The sequence below is a fragment of the Eumetopias jubatus genome, unplaced genomic scaffold (genome assembly GCF_037043125.1).
Source record: "Eumetopias jubatus isolate StellerSeaLion01/CBP00866 unplaced genomic scaffold, mEumJub1_p1.0 scaffold_9, whole genome shotgun sequence".
Taxonomy (NCBI): Eukaryota; Metazoa; Chordata; class Mammalia; order Carnivora; family Otariidae; genus Eumetopias; species Eumetopias jubatus.
Window position 1 is genome coordinate 8886474 of NW_028274815.1, and position 21593 is coordinate 8908066.

General features: G+C 41.7%; 1 protein-coding gene across 1 annotated transcript in view; it reads right to left on the reverse strand.

Annotated features, from left to right (window-relative positions):
• Positions 1–11339, reverse strand: part of ROCK2 (Rho associated coiled-coil containing protein kinase 2) — a 144154-nt gene extending 132815 nt beyond the window's left edge. The window contains exon 1 of the mRNA XM_088026319.1: positions 11177–11339. Within this exon, the coding sequence (XP_087882445.1) occupies positions 11177–11317 (141 nt within the window). The 5' untranslated portion in view covers positions 11318–11339. The remainder of the gene's footprint in view (positions 1–11176) is intronic.
• Between the last annotated feature and the right edge of the window lie 10254 nt (positions 11340–21593).

The following is a 21593-nucleotide window of genomic DNA, read 5'->3' on the forward strand; positions in this document are numbered from 1 at the left end:
AAATAAAAACACATGTCCATACACACGGTGAATTCACAAACATAATATGATATATCTGTACAATGGAGTATTAGTCAGCAATAAAAAAGAACAAAATACTGATATATGCTACAACACAGGTGAACCTCAAAAAATTATGGTAAGTGGAAGAAGGCAGAACAAATAACTGAATACTGTATGATTCCACATGTCTGAAATTTCCAAAGCAGAAAAACTTACACAGAAAACATAACAGTGGTTGGCTTCCCTGGGAGTAAGGACTGACTGCAAACATGCTCAACGAAATTTTGGGGGATTAATGAAAATGGATTGTGATAATGTTGGTTGTACAACTCTGTAAATTTACTGAAAATCAGTACATTGTATACTTACAAATGGGTGAATCCTATGGTATGGAAATTATAGAATAAAATAAAAATAATAAAGAGAACTAATAAATCTAGTAAACAATGATACCTATGTTCAACACCTGCTGACCACTCTCAACTGCCAGACTTTTATTTCGGAGCTTATTCTAAGAGCAAATAAGAGACCAACACTGTCTTCTCAACTGCACTACATCTGCAGCCTGTATTTATCATTCAACCAACAATTATCAAGGACTTACTACAAGCAAGATACTGTGTATTGTTCTCCTTTGCTAACTGACAGCCACCATTACATACAGAAGAAAAACCATACTCTAAATTCTCTTCTTTCTATAGCTATTTTAAATAAAATGCAAAGGGAACAAGAAAAATCAAGTATTTGGGTTTATTAGAGAAAGAACAGATTATTACAAACAAACATTTTAAAGCTAAATGAAAATGCTCATAATCAGAATACTTGGTAATATCTGAAAATTTTTCAAAAACAGTCATTCACAGTGATTTATAATAACATTTTGATCCCTGACCAAAATTTCTCATGCCCTTTGGCTTTCTTTTAATTTTGTTAAGCAATACTGCCTTACTATTAATAACAGCCAATATACTGTTTTAAAGAATTTCACCCTGTGAACACACCCACCAGCATTTCATCTGCCCTTATTCATGAAGCACTGTTTCAACGCAGGCATCACCTAGGTATATAAGAAGGAACTGGATTATATTTAACCAGAAGAATAATTAGGGGGTAAGGGGAACAGATGAAACTCAATAAATGATAAAGGCTGTGCAGCCCACACAAAGTGTCTTTATTTCACCTGAAACACTGAATAAAATAAGCTTAAATCCTTTCCAAAACAAATTGTTTCACCACAATCCAGAAAATGTCCAAATCATTACTCACTTTTCCTACTTGACCTCCAATTAATTCTATCACTCAAACCTATCCTCTTTGCATATATAGATGTTTACTTATCTTCCTTCCTATAAACAAATAAGTGATAGGAACATATACCAAAATGTTTATTTGGGGAATACTTTAATATCTCTTTAAGCAGGGATATATTTCTACAGGTTATTACTCCTGTTACTTAAGAAAGAATTACTTGTTAGTTCATTCAACAAATATTTACAGGACACAACAGAAGACAAAAAAAGACACATGTCCTAAAAGAGCTTATATTCTGTTCATTAAATAAACTCAAAAACCAAGAAGTACATAAGAAGACAACACTTAGTGTATTAAGCATTCCTCATCATAATCATACAAGTAATTAAGATAATGCCAACCCTATTCTGCTCTGTTTCCATCTAAAGTATTACTGGAGGAGGTTCTGATACTCATTTCCATGGCATATAAAACCCTAATAACAAAGTGTTAGAAATTAGTTCCAAGTCCATAATCTCTTGAAAATAAAGAAAAGTTTGGGGCGCCTGGGTGTTTTAGTCGGTGGAGCATCCAACTCTTCATTTCAGCTCAGGTCATGATCTAAGGGTCGTGAGATCGAGCCCCATGTTGGGCTCTGTGCTTAGCAGAGTCTGCTTCTCTACCTCTCCTTCTGCCCCTCCCCACATGCTGTCTCCATCTCTCTCTCTCTCAAATAAATAAACCTTTAAAAAAAGAAAAAAAGAAAATTGCTATCAGTTGCTTTATAGCTAAAAAGTCTAAACTCTTAGAGAATAAGTGAAATCAGATATTGAATAATCAGTAATCAATTAACTATAACAAAAGAAATTTATAAAGCATTTTACATAGCTCAACAAACAATTCATACCTTACCAAAATGAAGCAACAAACCATAAGATCATTCTTGGAATTACAGAAACACTCCCCCAAAGTATTATCAAAGATGAACCAAAAATGAATCTCAAAATTTCCTTTTTCTCATACTCACAGATACACACAGAGGAGAGAGAGAGAAGGAGGGAGGGAGGGGGAGAGCGAGAGAGAAAATGAAAGAGGGGGAGAATAAGAAGGAATGAAAGAAACAGAGCAAGGGTGCAAGAGAGTAAGCAAGAAATGCTAACTATTGTGATCCAAATGCTTTCTAAAAAGATGAGTGAGGGTCATCTGGGACTGCCAGTTGCAGAATTTACAAGTATATCTCTCCATAATTCAATCATATTTTAAAGAAAAAAAGTACAGATGAGAGTAAATAATAACTACAATCAAGGATAAAGAAGAGACAGCTTTAGTAGAGACCCCAATACTACCATGATTTCACATTAATTTAAATATTAAGTTCTATATAATAGACTAAGCTGCCAATAGAAAATATCACTGCTTTTTTTTTCTCAAAAGCCGTAAGTTGCCCTGAGTCACCAACATTCTCTTTACCAGTAACCCTGATCACTAACGGCTTTGTGTGTGTGTGTGTGTGTGTGTATTTGAATGTTAGCACAGAATAGGATTTTATTTTTAAGTAGGCTACACACCCAGCATGGAGCCAACACAAGGCTCGAACTCATGACCCTGAGATCAAGACCTGAGCTGAGATCAAGAGCCTTAACACTTAACTGATTGAGCGACCCAGGCATCCTCAGAAGGGCTGTATCGTTGTAGAATAGCATTTCCATAAAAAAAACTCAAGACACCCAAATGAAGATCAAATCTATAATCATTACCCTCTTTCCTCCCACAAGTACCACTCTCCAAACAGGAAGTTGTAAGAATACAGAGATATAAACAAAGGCTTCCAATTATTATTTTGGGTACTCTAATATTTATGACAAACTTCCTGATAAAATCTTTGTACCTCTACTTCATAGTTTCCATCAGAATTCCAAATGGAATAAAAGTAACATTAAAGGTAACATTAAAAATAAAAACATTAGAGTACTAAAACAAAATTCAGGTATATGATATCATAATTTTGGTAATGGACAATGTCCTAAGCATGACGTCTAAGCCAGAAATCACTCTACAGTAAGAAGGCTGATAAATATGACTATACAAAAGCTTCTATTATTAAGTGTAAAAGAAAATGACAAAGCACATGTACAATGTAGTTCTACTTTTTTCTATTTTAATTTTTCAGACAGATATTTATACCAAAATGTTAATTTAATTCAACGTAGGGAGACTATGTATGTCACTTGCATTTATACCTTTATTTCCTAAGTTTTCTACAATAAGAACACTATTTTTATAATTACAAAAATGTATAGCTTTCTTCCCTTCAAAAACGAAATCTAGGTTTTTCAACCATACTTGCTTGCCCATTTCCTTCAGGTAAAAAGATAAAAGTATAAAATAAATCAATAAATTTTGAATAGAACATGGTTAAACAACAGAACCATAACTAACAATTAAATGTAGTTACTAGGTGGTAGACAGACAAATAAAAAATCCACCTATCAGAAAATTCATTTTTAACAAAGGCACCAAAGCAATCCAATGAGAAAAGAAAAGTATTTTTAAAAAATTGGTGCTGGTGATTATAGTTAACAATACTGTACTGTATATAGAAAGCTGCTAAAAGAGTAAATCTTAAATATTCTCACACTAAGAACAATAGCAACAAACCACACGGTAATTATGTGAGGTGAAGGATGTGTTAACTAATGGTTACTGTGGTAAGCAACTGGCAATATATACATGTATCAACTGTATACCTTAAACTTATATAATGTTATGTGTCAGTTATGTGTAAAGCTGGAAAAAAATGGTGGATAGTCTGGATATGGGAAATACGGGGGTGGGGATATGAACCTTGACCCCTAACTCACACCACACACTAAAACTGGCTTCACATCTATCCTAGACCTAAACATAAAAGTTAAACCATAAAATTTCTAGAAAAAAGCACAGAATTATCTTGGTAACATGGGGAAAGGCAAGTCTCTTAGGCAGAAAAAGCAATAACCATAAAAAATTTTTGATTAAAAAAAAAACATGCCACAGACTGGAAGACATTTGCAAAACATATATTTGACAAAAAACTGTATATAGGATAAAGAACTTGTGTAAGTCAATAATAAAAATAAAGCAAAAAAGAACCCAATTTTTTTTAAATGAGCAAAAATGTGAACAAATGTTTCACAAAGAAGATACACAAATGGCCAGTAAGTGCCTGAAAAAGTTATTATCATTGGTTATCAAAAAAACGCAAATTAAATTCACAACGAGATACCACTACCACCCACAGAGTGGCTAAAATTTAAAAGACTCAGTGTTGAAGAGGAACTGGAACTCTCATTCACCACTGTGGGAGTGTAAAACTATATGACCACTTTGGAAAAAGATCTGGTAGCCTCTCTCTCTCTCTCTCCCTCTCTCTCTTAAGATTTTATTTTTAAGTAATCTCTACACCCAACATGGGGCCTGAACTCACAACCCCAAGAGCAAGAGTCACATGCTCCACTGAGAGTCAGCCAGGTGCCCCAATCTGGCAGTTTCTTAAAAATTAAACATACTTCTATCTTATGACCTAGCAATTCCACTACTAGGCATCTACTCCCAAAAAGAAATGAAAACATGTCCTCACAAAGACTTAATACAAGACTGTTCTTAGCAAGCTTTATTAAAAGCCAAAGTATGTAATATATAACAGCCAAAAACTCAAAACAGACCAGGTATCCATTAACAGGAGATGGCTAACAGACTATGGTTTCACATATATCAGAATACTGCTCAGTCATAAGAAAGGAACAAGCTGCTGATACACACAAAAACATGGATGAATCTCAAAAACTATGCTGAGCTAAATAAGCCAGATATAAAAGAGTACACACTATATAGGATTTCATTTATATGACGTTCTAGAAGAAGCTAAAGTAATCTTTAGTACCAAAAAAAAAAAAAAAAAAAACCAGAAGAGTGACAGAATCTAAGGGAATGGGGTGTGGAATTAGCTGAAAAGACATATAAGGAAGATTTCTGGGTTAGTAATAATGTTCTGTATCTTGATAAGGATTTGCATTACACAGGTTTGTGTGCATTTGTCAAAACTCATCAATAGTACACTTAAGATTTGTGCATCTCATTATATGTAAATTTAATCTTTAAAAAGCCTAAATAAAAAAATAAAATAAAATAAAAAGCCTAAACAAATACTGAACTCTACTTAACGAAATGCATGAAGTGTTTAAAGGCAAAGCATACCAATAGCTACAACTTACTTTAAATGAATCAAAAAAAAAAAGATGTAGTGATAGATAGATAAAGGGAGGGATAAATGTAATAAAGCAAATACAGCAAACTATTAATTAGATGGTGAGTATACAGATGTTCAGCATCAATTCTTTCAACTTCACTGTACTTTGAAATTTTCCATAATAAAATGTTGGGGAAAGGGGCACCTGGGTGGCTCAGTGGGTTAAGCGTCCAATTCTTGGTTTCAGCTGAGGGTCCTGTGCTCAGCAGGGAGTCTGCTTGAGATTCTTTCTCCCTCTCCCCCTGCCCCTCCCCCCTGCACTTGCTCACTTGATCGCTTGCTCTCACGCTCTCTCAAATAAATAAATCTTAAAAAAAATGCTGGGGGGAAATTTAAACTCTAACCATTACCTTGCTAAGTTGAACACAGCTATCTTAAAACCCAACAATTCCACTCCTAAATATATACCCTAGCCTATAGATACTTCACATGGGCTCCAGTAATGTTCACAGCAATTCTATCCATAATAGCAGAAAAGAAAAACAATCTAAATATCCATTAAATAGATTGGAGCAATATACTACGTTTATGGCAGCAGTGAAAACGAAACCACAATGTAGGTGCATCTTAGAAATTTAACTTTGACTGAAAAAAGCAAGTCACAAAAGAATATAGTATACAATACAAATTTTAACCTTTTTTTAAAGTTAAAAAAGTAAGTAAAACTAAACAGTACTGTTTAGGGATACAAATGTGGTAATCTATAAAATAAAGCAAGGGAATAATAAAAAAAAAATTTCAGGGCGTGCACCAGGGTGGCTCAGGCAGTTGAGTGTCCGAATCTTGATTTCAGCTTGGATCATGATCTCAGGGTCATGATATCAAGGCCCACATTGGGCTCTGTGCTCAGCAGGGAATCTGCTTGAGGACTCTCTCTCCCTCTCCCTCCGCCCCTCCCCCTGCTCACACATGCTCACTCTCTCTCAAAGTAAATTAATCTCTAAAAAAAATTTCAGGGTAACAGGAGAAAATGCATTAAGACTGATCAAGCAGCAGCAACACATAGTAACTTCAACAGGCTAGTGTTCTGTTCATTAAACTGGGCAGTGATTTCATGAATGTTTTTTATGCTTCATAATTCATATTTGCATGCTATATTCTCTTAATGTTTAGAATATTTCAGAATTCAAAATGAGAAAAGAAGACTACTGGATCAGGACTCAACCAAAACAACAACTTAGGTTTCAAGATAATTATTCACAGACGAACCATGAGAGACTATGGACTCTGAGAAACAAACTGAGGGTGCTAGACATGAGGGGGGTGGGGGGATGGGTTAGCCTGGTGATGGGTATTAAAGAGGGCACGTACTGAATGGAGCACTGGGTGTTATATGCAAACAATGAATCATGGAACACTACATCAAAAACTAATGATGTAATGTATGGTGATTAACATAACATAATAAAATTAAATTAAAAAAAGAAAAAAAAGATAATCATTCACTATTTTTTTTATAACTACAGCATTTGAGATGTATGTAAGTCTACACTGGTGTTACGTTAGGACAAGATGTTTCCGAATTCAGAATTTTCTGGATTTTAGAACGGTAATAAAGTACATACACCATATACAGTACATTCCTGAAAACCTTCTTGCAAGTCTGCTGTAGCACCCTGAAATCAAACCCATTAATATTTCTCCAAGGAAAGCTATTCCAATTATACCAGGAAGGACAAATTGATTATAAATATTCTAACATCAAATCAGGTCAGATGTTACGATCAAGTAAGTTTTACCAAAAACTTGGTTTTCTGAGTTCTTTACGTAGCAAAATTGTGGGTTAGGGGCTGTGGACCTGTACTTTCAAAGAGGTTCAGCTTCACCTAAACTGTAAATTCCATACATTACACTTTTTTAAACCTCTCTAGCTAATTCATTGTCTTTAATGATCATCAAAATGCAAGTTTTAAAGTAAAGTAATCCCACTTATACCATAAATGCCCAACTTTTATTTCACAAAAGAAAAACATGTAGAAAACAATTTTTCAACTTTTATTCCATTTCATTTTTATATCTTTATAATATTCACACTTATTACACAGTGGGGAAAAAAATACACATAAAAGTTTACTTTAATTAGGCAGATAACCAGTGCCAAGCTGAAATCTAAGCACTGTGATAAGAAATATTTTCATACAGTTTACCGGTATAATGAAATCAATCAAATGAAGCATTTTGTATTCTAAGTCACTGACATTCATAAATAAAATTTTAATCACCTTTCCCCATCAACACCAGTCTTAAATAACAGTTTACCTAAGCCTGAATGCCAGGTTATTATAACCATTTACTCTTTTAGTAAAACATATCAAAACCCAAAAGCACACATCTTTAGAAAGATACTTAGAAAGGTTCGGGGCACCTGGCTGATTCAGTCAGTAAAGCATGCAACTCTTGATCCCGAGATTATGGGTTCAAACCCCATGTTGGGTGTAGATATTACTTAAAAAGTAAAATCTTAAAAAAAAAAAAGAAAGAAAGAAAAAGAAAAAGACATCTCTCCAGCACAATTCTTTTTACCATATTATTTGGGAAAGCAGTATGAGAAGTGGAGTCTTGACAACAAAACATGGGTGTTTACCAAAAAGTTTCAAGCACTGCAAAAGCATACTATTGAAGTCCCTGCCCTCCAAAAAAAAGTATTACAGAAACAAACCTCCCTCAAAACTCTATTTTTGGGGAGCCTGGGTGGCAGAGTCGATTAAGCATCCCGCTCTTGGTTTTGGCTCGGGTTGTGATCTCAGGGTCTCGAGATAGAGTCCCAGTCAGACTCTGGGCTCCATGAGAGTCGGCTTCAGATTCTCTCTCCTCTCCCTTTGTCCCTCTCCTGCCACCCGCTCCCCCCTGCTCCAACCATACGCTCTCTCTCTCTCTCTCTAATAAATCTTTAAAAAAAAAAAAAAACACCTCTATTTTTAAATAATACCAAGCAGCCCACAATCTGTAACCACAAAAGGGATACACTCTCTCCAGATTAATTTAAGGACCTATGTGAAGCAGGGAGCATCTGCACAGGAAAAAAGATAATTTAGTGTTTTAACACTAACCCAGTCTTAGAATCCAGCTTTACCTATGCTTGATGACTGCTAGCACTTTTATGATGGCAAATTCAAATTATAATGTTACATATTTCAAAATTATAGAGCAAGAAATGGTTGCTAATAAAATCATTTTCCTTTTCAAAGGAAACTTAAAGCAATTAACTATGCTAACTGTACACAGAAGTGAGCTAAATGTAATGAGCCCTACTATGTACCAAGCACTGAGCTAAGCCCTTTGCATGTAATCTCACCTAACATTTTTTCCTACAAAGAGAGTTTTATCTTCTAATAATTATACAGTAACTTCTGGTATATTTCATCTTCATACTTTTGTCATTTTAGTATACAATTTTAAATGGTACTTTCTGAGCTCCTAAGTGAAGTAACTAAGACTCATGGCTGTGTTTTTATTTGACTATATTAAGTTTTCTCTGTTAACGAAAAAATATTATTTTCTATAGTAAAACCAAAAATGCCATATGCAATAAAACAATAATCAATCACTGTGATGTGCAGGTTAAATCGTAAGGAATCAAATCTTTAAGGTGATACCAGCCATTATTTCATTAGTATTTCAGGAAATGTTTTTATAATATTCTTGTAAAGACTAATTCATGGAGTTTCTGTTTGGAAAGATAAAAAAATTTCTGGAAATGGACAGTGGTGATGGTTACACAACAACATGAATGTAATTAATGCCACTGAACTGTACACTTAAAACATGGTTAAAATGGTAAACTTTACATAAATGTTACCACAAAAAAAGCAGACTCATTCTACTATTTAGTACAATACACATAGTTTAAAACTAACTTACGGTAACACAGTTCTAAAATTTTTTTCAGCTTATCAATTTGCAAGAGAAGCACGGCAACCTTGGTGAAAAGAAAAGAGTAAGGGACAATTTTTGGCCTGGTAAGATTGACTTCAACTCAGAATCATAATATTTAATCAACTAAAAACAGCAACAGCAAAATCTGTCCAGTCAGCAGCATCTAATGTCAACTCTCATACCAACAATACATCGCCTTAACAAAAGCATAAGGTGTCTCGGCTGTATTGAGCACTCAATAAATGAATGGACCAAACTGTTTACTAAAACGTATAATGTTTCACTGTTAAAAACAGCCTTCATTTTAAAAATTTAGAAAATAACAAAACAGAATGTATGAACATATTACAGGTATAATTAGCTTAGGATATTCCGATATCCTGAATAGAATAACCGGAATTGTAATGAACATCAGTAAAGACCCAAGAGATGAAAGTGCAGTAAAAAATTTCTATCTGGGTTTGAATGTGAACCTGATGAATACTTGCGGTACTATTTTTAAATGAACTTTCTGGCCTTGGGTCAAAGTTTTGCTAGCAAAATACCAAAGTGAAAATGCTGGGAGTGAAGCCCAGAGTCTCTGCTCTGGCCTAGGAAAAGTTATGCCCTTAATGCAACCAGTCCTACACCCAACTGAAGACCGCTAAAGAGGGACCAGGGTGTCACGATGCCATGAAAATACACAAACAACACACTAATGCGAAAATCAGTGAAAGACAACGTCAAAGACATCTGACAGAATACAGTACATCACCACATTCTGCTCACTGTACAGAAGACACACTCTTCAGTCGGTTCCTGCACTTTGGCCAAACAGCACTGAGTCACTCTGCAAATGATTCCAGAAACCTCAAAGGATAACCAATGATTTCTGAAGAAAAGTCAGTTAATCACTGGAAAGGGAGGAAACACAGTTTTTCTCAGCATACAGTCACTAGGTTTCTCCCAGCAGGGAGTAGAACTGAACAGGAGTTCTGCTATCTAAAGGGTCCAAGGATCACCCACACAAATTCTCGTCCTCCCGAGTTAATTTAATATCCAGAGCATCTTTTTCACTTTCTTCTTCTCCCGGGGGAAAAATCCGCACCCCCTTTTCCCATAAAATGCCTCTCTACTACACACTAATCAAACTGTGAAATACAATCGCCTAACAAAAATAAGAAATAAGCAAGCATTCTACGGCGCATTTCTAACTTGTAAAACATACTTCTTAATCAAGAGCCAACTAGCAGCCTTTCCGTGGTTATTAATTTGTACTGCAGACTGCCTTAGGAAAGAGGTACAATGAAAAAGAGAGATTTATTCGACTCGACAACTCGGACTGATTCTTTGGCTCCGGCTCTTTGTCATCTACCCCAAGTGGGTACTCCCAACAGGGAGAGCATCAGGTTTCCCTGCTCCGACCCACGTCCCCACGCAGCATGCCACTCTTCCAAACTGGCTAGCCTGATGAACATAAGACAGCAAACCCTGCTCCCTAGCTCCCCAAAGCGAGAGGAGAGGCGGGAAGGAGAAGAGGGGTGTTTCCTCCCAGGGCTCCAAGAAAGAGGCAGTCGGGGACGACACCGGCTCCAGGAGGCAGAAGGGGAAGAAGAATCAAACGTGGGTCTCTACTGCTGGAACCTGGTCGCAGAAGTCTCTGGCCTCCGACCCGGGCCCGGCTGCCGGAAGCGGGGCGGGGTGGGGCGAGACCTCCCTCCCACGGATGGGTGGGCACAGAGGGGGATCTGAGGAAGGCGCTACTAGAGCGGGGAGGGCGCCCGGGCCCCGGCCACCTACCAGCAAGCTCTCCACGTTGATGGGTGAGCGAGGGTCTCGGATCAGCGCCTCCAGCTTCCTCTGGCGGCTCGCGCCCGCCCCGTCCCCCGGCACGGCCTCGGGGGCGCCGGGCATTTTCCCCGTAGCCGGGGGCCGGCTCATGCCGCCGCCGCCCGGCCCCGCACTCCCGCTCCCCGCGCTCTGGCCCGGGCGCCTCGGGGCCTAGCGCCGCCCCCGAACCGCCGGCTCCGGGCGGGGCTCCGCCAGGGCCCACCGCCCGCCTCTAGCTCCGGCTTCGGCTCTCAGCGCCGAGTCCGGGGCCTCGGGTTGTCCAGGGGGCCGCCCGGCCCGGCCGGGAGCGGCGAAAAGCAGACGGCGTCCCCGCCCCTCAGTCAGATTCGCGCCGCCCGGTCCGCTCGCCCGCCGCGAGCTCCCTCAGGACTCCGAGGGCGGGAGCGGGGAAGCGGCGCGGCCACCGCCGGGCTGGGCCGCCCCGCCCTCTGGCGCTCCGGGAAGCTGAAGCCCGGGCTCAGACAACTACGGCCGCCGCCAGCCCGCCCCCATGCTCGCCGGGGCAGCTTCGGTCCCACAAGCCCGCTCCCCTCACACACTCCCGCGCGGATCCCGTCTCCGGCCGCGCGCAGCCGCTACCCACAAGCCCCTCGGGCCGCGGCCGCCGGCGCGCGCCCCCGCTCGCTCCGCCCCGCCCCGCGCGCGCCGCCGCCCCCGCCCGCCGGCCTCCGCCTCCTGTCGCCCCTTCGCCTCCATTTTTCGCTTCTTCCTGTCGGTCCCGCTTCGTGTTTCTCCTTTTGGATCCTCCTTCCTTCCCCGCTTCCTCCTCCCCCTCTTCGAGTTCTCCCAGGGTAAACGGCCGGGCGCGCGGTGACCTCCTCGCTTGACCCGCCGAGCTCCAGCTGGGGGAGGGGAGAGCGCGCCCGGGGCTGGGGTCTTTCCGCGGCCCCAGCTCCCGCCTGACCCTGCCCGGGAGGGCGACCCCGCGGATTCAGAGGCCGGCCGCCCACCCCCACCGCCCGGTCCCGCCGCCGCCGGGCCCGGGGAGGGGTGGGGGGGGTGGTCGGGAAGGTTGGGCGGCGGGGAATGGGTCGGCCCGCCCCCACTGACTCAGCGCGCAGCTATGCGGGCCTTGCATCACCCGCGCCAAAATAATAACGACCGCCAGTCGCTGCCGTCGCCTGCAGGGCTCTGCGCTGGCGAGGGGCCTGCCTGGGCCGGGAAGATTTTAGTGGAAAGGCCGGGGGAGTGTGCAATGGGAGTCGGAAACTGGACTCCTAGTCCGGGTATGGAGGGCCTGAAGGAGTTGCTTCAGCCCCCAGGGCAGATGTCCTGGAATCCGAAAACCTTTGTGCCGGCCCCCAGCGGTCTTCTCCCAGCCTGGACTTAAACACTAATCAGGAAGAGGATAAGAGAACGATAGAAAAAGGCTTCCAGCCGCAGGCTTCTCCGGGTCCTTGCCTTTTGGGGGACGGAAGAAGGGTGGTTATAGGGGCCGCTCCTCCGCATTCCTGCCCTCTCGCGGCCCGTGCCATTGGCCAGATCCACCCAGGGCGCAATCTGAAAAATATGTGCCAGGAGCTATAAAACTGTTCATTGAGCCCCTTTGATCCAGTAAACCCATTTAAGGAAGTACATGTCTAAGGAAATAATCCGGGCGCGGGGGGGGCTTGCATAAAGATGTTTATAGCAAGGCTATTCAGAATGTTCATAATGACCAAAACCGGGGAAGGGCCCCAGTTGTCCAACAGTTGGGGAATAATCCAAGCAAACTCTGTCACAGTAACAGAATCCTGGCAGGTATGTTGGATTTATGTCAGAAGCATGAGACTTTGGCAAGTACATGAAAAGATGTATTGGAGATAAGGTTAAATGAACAACAGATACAAAATAGTTTGTATACACTACTTACAACTATGTAAAATGAGCAGCTGCAAGAACAAGAGAAGATGGTTGTTTTTAAGTGAATGGGAATTCGTTTTTCTGTAAAGATGCTTAAGAGAACATTAAAATTTCAAGAATTGAAAAATTGTTCTTAGCTGGACCACTCCAAAAAAAGCTATCATCTACTCTCCATTAAGTAATAAGAATCTTAAGAACATTTCTCACTGGCATGTCAGAGATAAGCTCACAAAGATCTGCAGCTGAGTTCTAAAGCTGTACAAGTAACCTTGTAAACGTAGCAATTTAATCAATAAATGTTCCAGCAGCGTCATCTTTTGCTTTGTGTCAAAGCCACCATCACTTGGACTTAGGAGGAGGCCCTGAACGATCCAGTATAGCCTTTTCCTCCCAGATAATAACACTGACTTCTGGTCAAAAGGTAAGTCCTTTAAATCTGTATGTTGAGTGACTCATTCATACCTCCGCAATCACACCAGGAAAACAAAATGAGCCAAAGATTTGTGCTTATGCACTGGAGCAAAATAAGATATAATCCATGATCATGGATCCTTTTCCCTGAAGCCAACAAAATAACGCAAAGCAAAAGGAGCACCATGTGGTTCTCAGGTTCCAAATTAATTTTTCCATAACTGGCTGTATGTTTTTATGGCTAACAGGAAGTCATGGTCCCAAATAACTGGACATGAAAACCTTATTTGAAAAGAATAGGTAGTGATCAGCAAGATATGGATAATGGGCACCTTCTACATACGCTAGAAAAAGCCATACCATAGAAGATTGTTAACCAAGACCTGCACCATTGTCTACATGGAAAAGAAGACTGATCTCTTGATATGAGTTAAACCGTTTTATTTTTGTTGTTGTTTTTTGTATTTTTTGGTCAACAGAACAATTCTTTTTTACCAAAGTAATGCACAAATGCATTCTTGTAAAAGTTAAAAGAAACCAGACGTGTAAAACATGCCTCAAAAATTACTCTCCCAAATCTCCCTACACACCACACATTTCTCTTGTCAGTGAAGGCCTTTACCTTATTCTCATACATACTATTTGTATATATACACAAATGTATCTTTTTCCCACACATCTGGCCTTATGGACTTTTGCAACTTGATTTTTTTTTTCCCTTAATAATATGTCTTGGATCTCCCTGTCTGTAAACAGAGATCTACCTCATTCTTTTGAACTGCTGTACTATATTCCATGGTATGGATGTACCAGACTCATTTTCTCTCTCTTAGAGCATCATACCAGACTCTGGAGACAAATTGGGCTAAAGTCCTGCCGTTTCCGCACCCTAGCTGTGGGCATCTCAGTTTCCTTATATCGTCTGTTATAAAGTGCTTAGAAGAGTGCTGGCCCTCATAAATGTTAGATGTTAGTAGTATTTTCTCAGTGTCTCAAACATTGTTGCAGTTGACATTCTTGTATTTTTGCCCTCATGTGGACATACTTAAATAGCATAGGTTCCTAGACATGAAATTGTTGTATGAATAGGTAGGCATACCATAAGTACTTATAGATACTGTCAAACTCTCCTTTAAAAAGGCTACACAGTTTACATTCTCATGATCAGAAGAAACTCCCAATATCCCTTTATATTTGCCAGTATTCGCTATTCTAAGACTTTTTGATTTTTGCCAAAATCTGATGGGCAAACAAAATGGCAGCTTGTTTTCATTTGTAGTACCATCATTACTACTAAAGATGAGCATTTTGTGCTTCTATTTCTTCTGAAATTACCTGTTTATATCTTTTGTCCACTGGATTTGTCCTAGAGGAGCTCCTTAAGCATTATGGATATTCCTTCTTCTTATAATGTAATGTTAAGATATGTGTTGCTGTTCGCAAATATTTTCTTCCAGTCTGTTTCTTGTCATTCAGTTTTGGTTTTGGTGGTTTTTGTCACACCAAGTTTTTACACCTTTTATGAAACCAATCTATCAACATTTTCCTTAACAGCTTCTGGATTTTGTGTCTGCATTGGGAAAGATTTTAAACCCAGTGTTTAGGGCACACAGAGGACTGAAACTGCAAGCAGCTCTATGAAATGAGAGTTTCCTAATAATATCAAACTCATCTCATCCCCAGTGAGCCATAGAAAGAGGGTCTCCCTGTGTTTGCACTTCTTGGAGGGATTCCTTCTGCTCTGTGGCTCCATCCAAGGTTGGCTGCTTCCTTTTTAACACTGTCTCTGATGTATCCTGAGTGCTGACGGGACAGGTGCGAACTTGGACAAAAATTGTGTTCAATATGAAGGAAGAGTAACCTGGAAGTAAATATAAGGAATTTAAACAGGCTGGCCTCTCAGTGTAGAAGGCCTTGATTCTGCCATAACTAGATAGATGTGTAGGACTTAGAAGCTGCACCACATTTCATCTGAAGTTTGTTTGTGTTTCTTTTCTCTGTCTCTTCATCTCCAGCCCATTCCTAACTGGTTCGTGTCAATTTAATATCAACTACCCAGCAATACCTTCCTAGCTCTCCTGATACTTCATAGTCCAAAGTCGGAGAACCCCTCTCTGGTCTACCTGAGAGCCATCTGCTCTGTACCAGTTTTTAATCTGAGGGATCTACCTCTTCCCCCAGGAATTAATCCACCCTTCAGAAGTAACCTTGCCCTCTCCACCCCTAAGTAGGGCTATAAAAGAACCATTTTTTTTTTTGTCTTCCCATGTGGCACTTGGAATTGCTTGTTTAATGAAAATAATTATTATGAATAAGGGCTTACTATGTGCTAGACAATGTGCATTATAGAAATTACCTTCTCAAAACAGCCTTTTGCTAATAGTAATATTACTCTGCCCATTTTCCAGATGATGAAATGGGGACTCAGATATATGATAATGGAATGAATAAATTAATAAATGGAGGGATGGATGAAAACAATAAGCTGTGAACGGTCTGGGCATCACCAAAACACACAACTTTTCCCATCTTGCTTTGCATTGCAGAACAACTCAAGCTCGCATTGTAGTGGGATGCTTCTGCCCCACATAAGCCAAGACTTAATCACAGAATAAAGGAATGAACTCTCAACACAAAGGTGTCATTATTATAGTAAACTCCACTCCTATAAAGGATACAAGGTTTAATGGTTTATGAAATAGGGTTTCATCCTAAGTTTCATTCATGGTTCTGGTAATAACTCACAGCATGAATGAGAAAATTGCTGGACCCTCTGTGAGTCAGTTTCCTCATACACAAAACAGAAATAATGAAGCTTGGTTGTCATTAAGTCTCCCTAAGATCTCCAGATGAAAGATACTGGATGCGTCCAAGACAAATTATTCACCAGTATACTATGGAAGATAGAGGAGAATAGAGCTGGTCACGGCTCAAAAGCATACTTGGAGGTAAAAGGTAAAATATCTACATATGTATGTTTGAGAAGAGTCGTCCCAAGAAATGGAAAGCTCACCTGCTCCCTGGAAAGCTCACCTTCGACCCTGGTCCTGCCAGTTTGGCAAGAGACCTTGATGTCATATGTGGCAATTTTCTTTTCCCCATGAGTGAGCTAGAGATGGCCTCAGGTATGCTTTATGTGATTTCCCTGCTCAAAAATCTCACTGGATTTTCTGTGATTATGCATGGGATCCTCAGCCTGGAATCTGGGGCTTTCTACAAGGTGTCCATGACCTCCATTTCCAGGCTTTCCTTCCACTGCTTCTCCTTACTTTTTCTCAAACTGAGCACACTTGGCTCTTCTCTTCTTCACTCTTTGGTTAAGCAAATTTCCATCCATGTGGAATGCCATCTTCCCTTCTCCACCCACCAAGCTTCTAACCATCCTCCTTCTGTTCTTGAATGAAGGGCTTGACTCTTCTGAGCTCTGGATCCCTTGTAGCTTTTAACAAAATATTTAGCGAGGTGCTTGCCTCACCTACATGAAGAAAACAATATATTTTTCTCTTGGTGTTCTTAACATCCCCCCAAATGGGTCTGTTGTGTGTCTAGAGTAAATTAGTGAGTTCCCATCATTTACCATCCACCATGTGAAGTGTCCTTTCCTACCGTTCCATTCTTCAAAACACTTTGGTCCAACAAACTTGAATCCGTATAGGATACACTGTTCCCAGAAAAACCATGCCATCCCCACCTCTGAGGTCTGCTGGTGCCATTCCACCTCCCTGAGGTCTGCTGGTGCCATCCCCACCTCTGAGGTTTGCTGGTGCCATTCCACCGCCCTGAGGTCTGCTGGTGCCATTCCACCGCCCACCACCCACCTCTCCCTCCCGGTCCGCCCAGCACCAACCACCTCGGAAGTCACACTTCTTCCAATCCAGTTCCCTATGTCCTGCTTTTCTTCTAAATTCAGCTTGAGCATTGTGCTGGTTCTTCAGCAGATACAGAAAGGAACTGTGTATAGATTCTTCCTACATAGAGTTTGCAATGAAGAAATGGTAATGGAATAGGTACTCAGTGTTTGTTTAATGACCAAATGGTTGAATCAATGTATATACCAAAAAACCCCACAAATAAGTAGGTTAGTGCCTGAAGGTAAGTGCCTGAGGAAACTCACAAATAATATGCTAAGAGAACTCAAAGGATCCTGGAGCAAGCGATAGCTTCTAGAAAGGGGATCAGGAAAAGGAGGGGGCATGCGACCCGGGGCCTTAGGATTCAGCAGGGTTCGGAAACAGAGAGAGAGAGCAGGCTTCCAAGCAAAACAAGGACAGGTGTGGGAAACTATGAAGTAACTAAAAGTAAAAATAAGTAATGATGAGAGCAGGCCCATGCGTGGTGAGGACCGCAGAGGAGGTAAGTTGACGCCAGGACAGGGAAGGCGTAGAGTCTGTACTAACAGGCTGGCTGACGTCACTAAGCCAGTGCTGTCCTCTGGGACTCGCTGTAATTGAAGATACTGGCAGAGGCCACCATCCTCCGATTCTGTCACCCCCTGTAGTGGGCACTGGGGAACTCCTCAGCAATTATGGGCACGATGGGGGTGGCACTTGGGACTCAGCAGCAGTATGGTGAAGCAAAGTGGAAGGAGGCCAGTTTGGAAGACATTTTCGCAATCCACAGGACTGTTTGTAATTAGGTGGTTTATGATTGTGAGTAATTAAAAACTTACAAAGCATACAAAGAAGAAGACTGTAAAGTGGTTGGTCGTTAGAAGACAGGGATAACACTTAGTTTCCTGGCTTATTGTGAAATGAGAAACCACTTTTCACTTCCTGGCCTTTAGAGTGGCCCTTTGATTGCTAAGGCTGCTCTTGTAATATTCCAGCTGCTGCTTGGACCCCTAAATGAAGTCGGGCCTTCGTCAAGTGAAGGCAGAGGAGTTGGGCCGCTGGGAGTCAGAGCTGTGGGGTCACAAGCGCGGGCTGGTCCACATCTTTGGACAGGCAGTGAGGCTGAGGGGAGCGTGCCTGCAATCGAGTCACAGAAAACCCCATTCCACCCAGCTCCGTCCTTTCTGAGCTGTGTGCAGATCAGCTCCCCTCTCGGAGCTTCAGTTCCTCTCTTAGGGTTTTCGTGAGAACAAGTTAAGAGAAGTCTCATACAGCGTCCGACCTGTTGAAGAGGTGGTCCGTAGAAGCTGGTTCCTTTTCACCCATCAGAAGCGGACAGGATCCCAAGCATCGTTTCTTTCATTTATTCATTTATTCATTTATTCATTCAATGTCTTTATTTGGAGGGTCAACAAAGATATTTATGTGCTGGTCACGCAGCAGTAAACAGCAGAGAAACGATCTCTGTGGACCCTTTTTAGGCTTCTGAGATGATGGAGGGGGACGACTATGACATAAATAATCATACAAATAAATAAGTCATTAGCGATGTGATAAGAGCTACAAGGGAAAACTACAAGATGCGAAGAGAATTAGCACAGGGGGCCTCGTCCAGATGGGGATCAGGGAAAGTTCATGAGAAAGTAATAATCCTGAAGAGGTCTAAAAGGATGCAGAAAACCTGGGGGCCAGGGAGAAGCAGGCAGGCCTGGCTTAGATCAAGGGAAAAAAAACCTTTTTTTTTTTTTTTAAACAAATCTGGGCATTTCATAACAGACAGGCTCATAGGCCACTTGCGAATGTGGTTTGCTAAGAGTGACACCATACCACGGAAACGACAGGGCCATGACTAGTAGAGAGAAAACACTTGTTCTTCCAAAGCACCACAGTTCAGCCTGGTCAGGTTTTAGCCTACCTGTCCCCAACCCCTCGAATCTGCAGGAGTCTTTGTGGCCATTTCTCTAAGTACTTTCTGTAGTCATTCTTGGAAGCAGGTGTCTCTGGAAGCACTGTCAGATAGATCCTTGTTCTGATCACCACTGGAGAGAGGGCCCATTTTTCTCCTTTATTTAAAGCAGCAAAACCCAGTGGGGGAAATAGAAGTTGGACACATGAGACGGGGGCTTCAGCGCCACCACTTATGGGCTGTGTGACCTCGGGAGAGTCACTTAACCTAGCTGAACTCCACTACTCCATCTGTGAAATCTCTGCAGAATTGATTTCAGTGTTAAAACAAGGACACGTAGGTGAGGGGGCTACAGAAATAGGACTCCTGGGGCACACTCAGAGTCCTTTCTCTTAAATCCTGCTGTAGTCCCCAGCTCGCATCCTGGGTCTTGAAGAGGACAGAAAGGAGATGTCAAGCATGACCTCCAGGTTTCACTAGGACTCATCAGTGAAGTAACAAAGATCAACTACTGCATCTAAATGCTGTAAGTTTATTTTAACATAGATTTAAAAAAATGAGTTAAAAAAAAAGAAAAACAGAAGCAAGTGATAGGATAGTCCTTTGTGATTCTTTTGCACTTTTCCGCATGGGGTGGGGGGGTTTGGGCAGAAGAAAGAAAAATAAAGAAATACACTGTGGCAACCACCAGAGGCTGAATGCCAATGAGCACAGTCTTCAAATCTTTCCATTTCTTGTTGACATTCTCACTGATAGTGTTTGAACAGGCCCGTGTGGTTGACACACAATCATTGTTTGCTGTCGCCCAGTAGAACCTGTAGGATAAAACCATCCAAACCTTGACATATATCACTCCATCACCATGACGAAGGGAAGGCGTGAGCCCCCAGTCTCAGAAGTGGTCTGAGACTTTGCAGCCAGAGCGGAGAGCATCAGGGAGAGCGCAGAGGAGCAGAGATGTTCTAGAAGCGAGACACAGGCAACACCGCTCTGTTGTTGGAAGTGGTGCGAATTCTCAGAGCCTCTGAGGCCCCAGCCCTCAAATATAATGCACACTCTGCTTCCCAGACAAGACAAAGGTGACTGAGGCACCAGTGCTCCTCCCTGTGCCTCGTGCCTCGAAGGGTGGGGAGCAGGCTCTCCGGGCTTGCTCTCGAGGCTTCCTCCGACGAAGCTCCTAGCGCTCCTTGTGAGCTCTTCATCATCACAACCGCTGGAATGCCACCAGGCACCAAGGACTGGGACTGAGGAACTCAGAGACAAGTGAGACAAGGTCACGGACCTCATTCCCTGGGGAGGGAAAGGAGTCGTAGACACAGGCCGTGGCAAGGGAGTAAGTGCTCAGTCTATTTATTGCCTGAATGAGGAGTTGACTGACTGAATGAACGTAAGGCCATAAATGCAAGCGAGCCCTGCGTCAGAAGAAAGCACAGGATTTGGCGTCTGAAGGCAGAGCTGACATTCCAGCTCCCCCACTCTCCATCGCAGCATTAGGCTGGGTACTTCTGCTTGTTCCAAATTCATTGTCTACCCTGCTCGGTGCCCCCCGGGGCTGACCTCTGTGAACCACCTCCCCTGGGCTCCCGTGCCGTATGTTTTCTGGCTGGGCTCAGACAAAGGGGGTCTCTGGAAAGAGATTGGGGGTGGGGACAGGGTGTCCTCCCCTCCACCTTGGCCCATCCTCTAATAGCGGCTCAGGATCCAACAGCTACAGCCCCCACTCGTTGCATCCCATTCTCCCCGGGCTCCGGGAACACTGGGTCCTCATCCTTGTGGCCCTAGCTTCTCACTACTACTGATGTCTGGGGCCTCAATATACCTTGTCTTCCTTCAATCCTGTCTACACCTCCAGGAAGAGCTCCTTCGTGGAAATCACGTGAATCAATTCTGCTTCCTATTGAGACCCCATTTATTCAGTAAATTCGAGCAAGTCATGGAACTTCTCAGAGTGTCAAGTTTTGCCACAATGAAATGGAAATAATAATACTTAGTATCTAGCACCATGCTTGAACATGGGCCCTCAATAAACACTGATTGGTTGAATAAATGAATGAATGGACAGATGGATGGCTGGATGGAAGAATACTTATAAGCTTAGTGACAAGATGTTAATGCATTAGGTATGAAAATACTGGTTATTATAGTTCTTATTAAGTGGTAAGTGAATGTAATAGCATAAACTCTCTTGATATCAAAAAATGGGCGTTGGTCAAGAATCAGGAAAACAAATTTCCATTTGTTAATTGTGTGATCTCAGGCAAATTATTTTCTCATTCTGTGCCTCTATTTCCACTCCTCTAGAACAACAACAACAAAAAAAATTAGAGTTATAACCCCAAAGGAGCCATCTAGTTTGGACAGCCTATCAAGTGCTAAG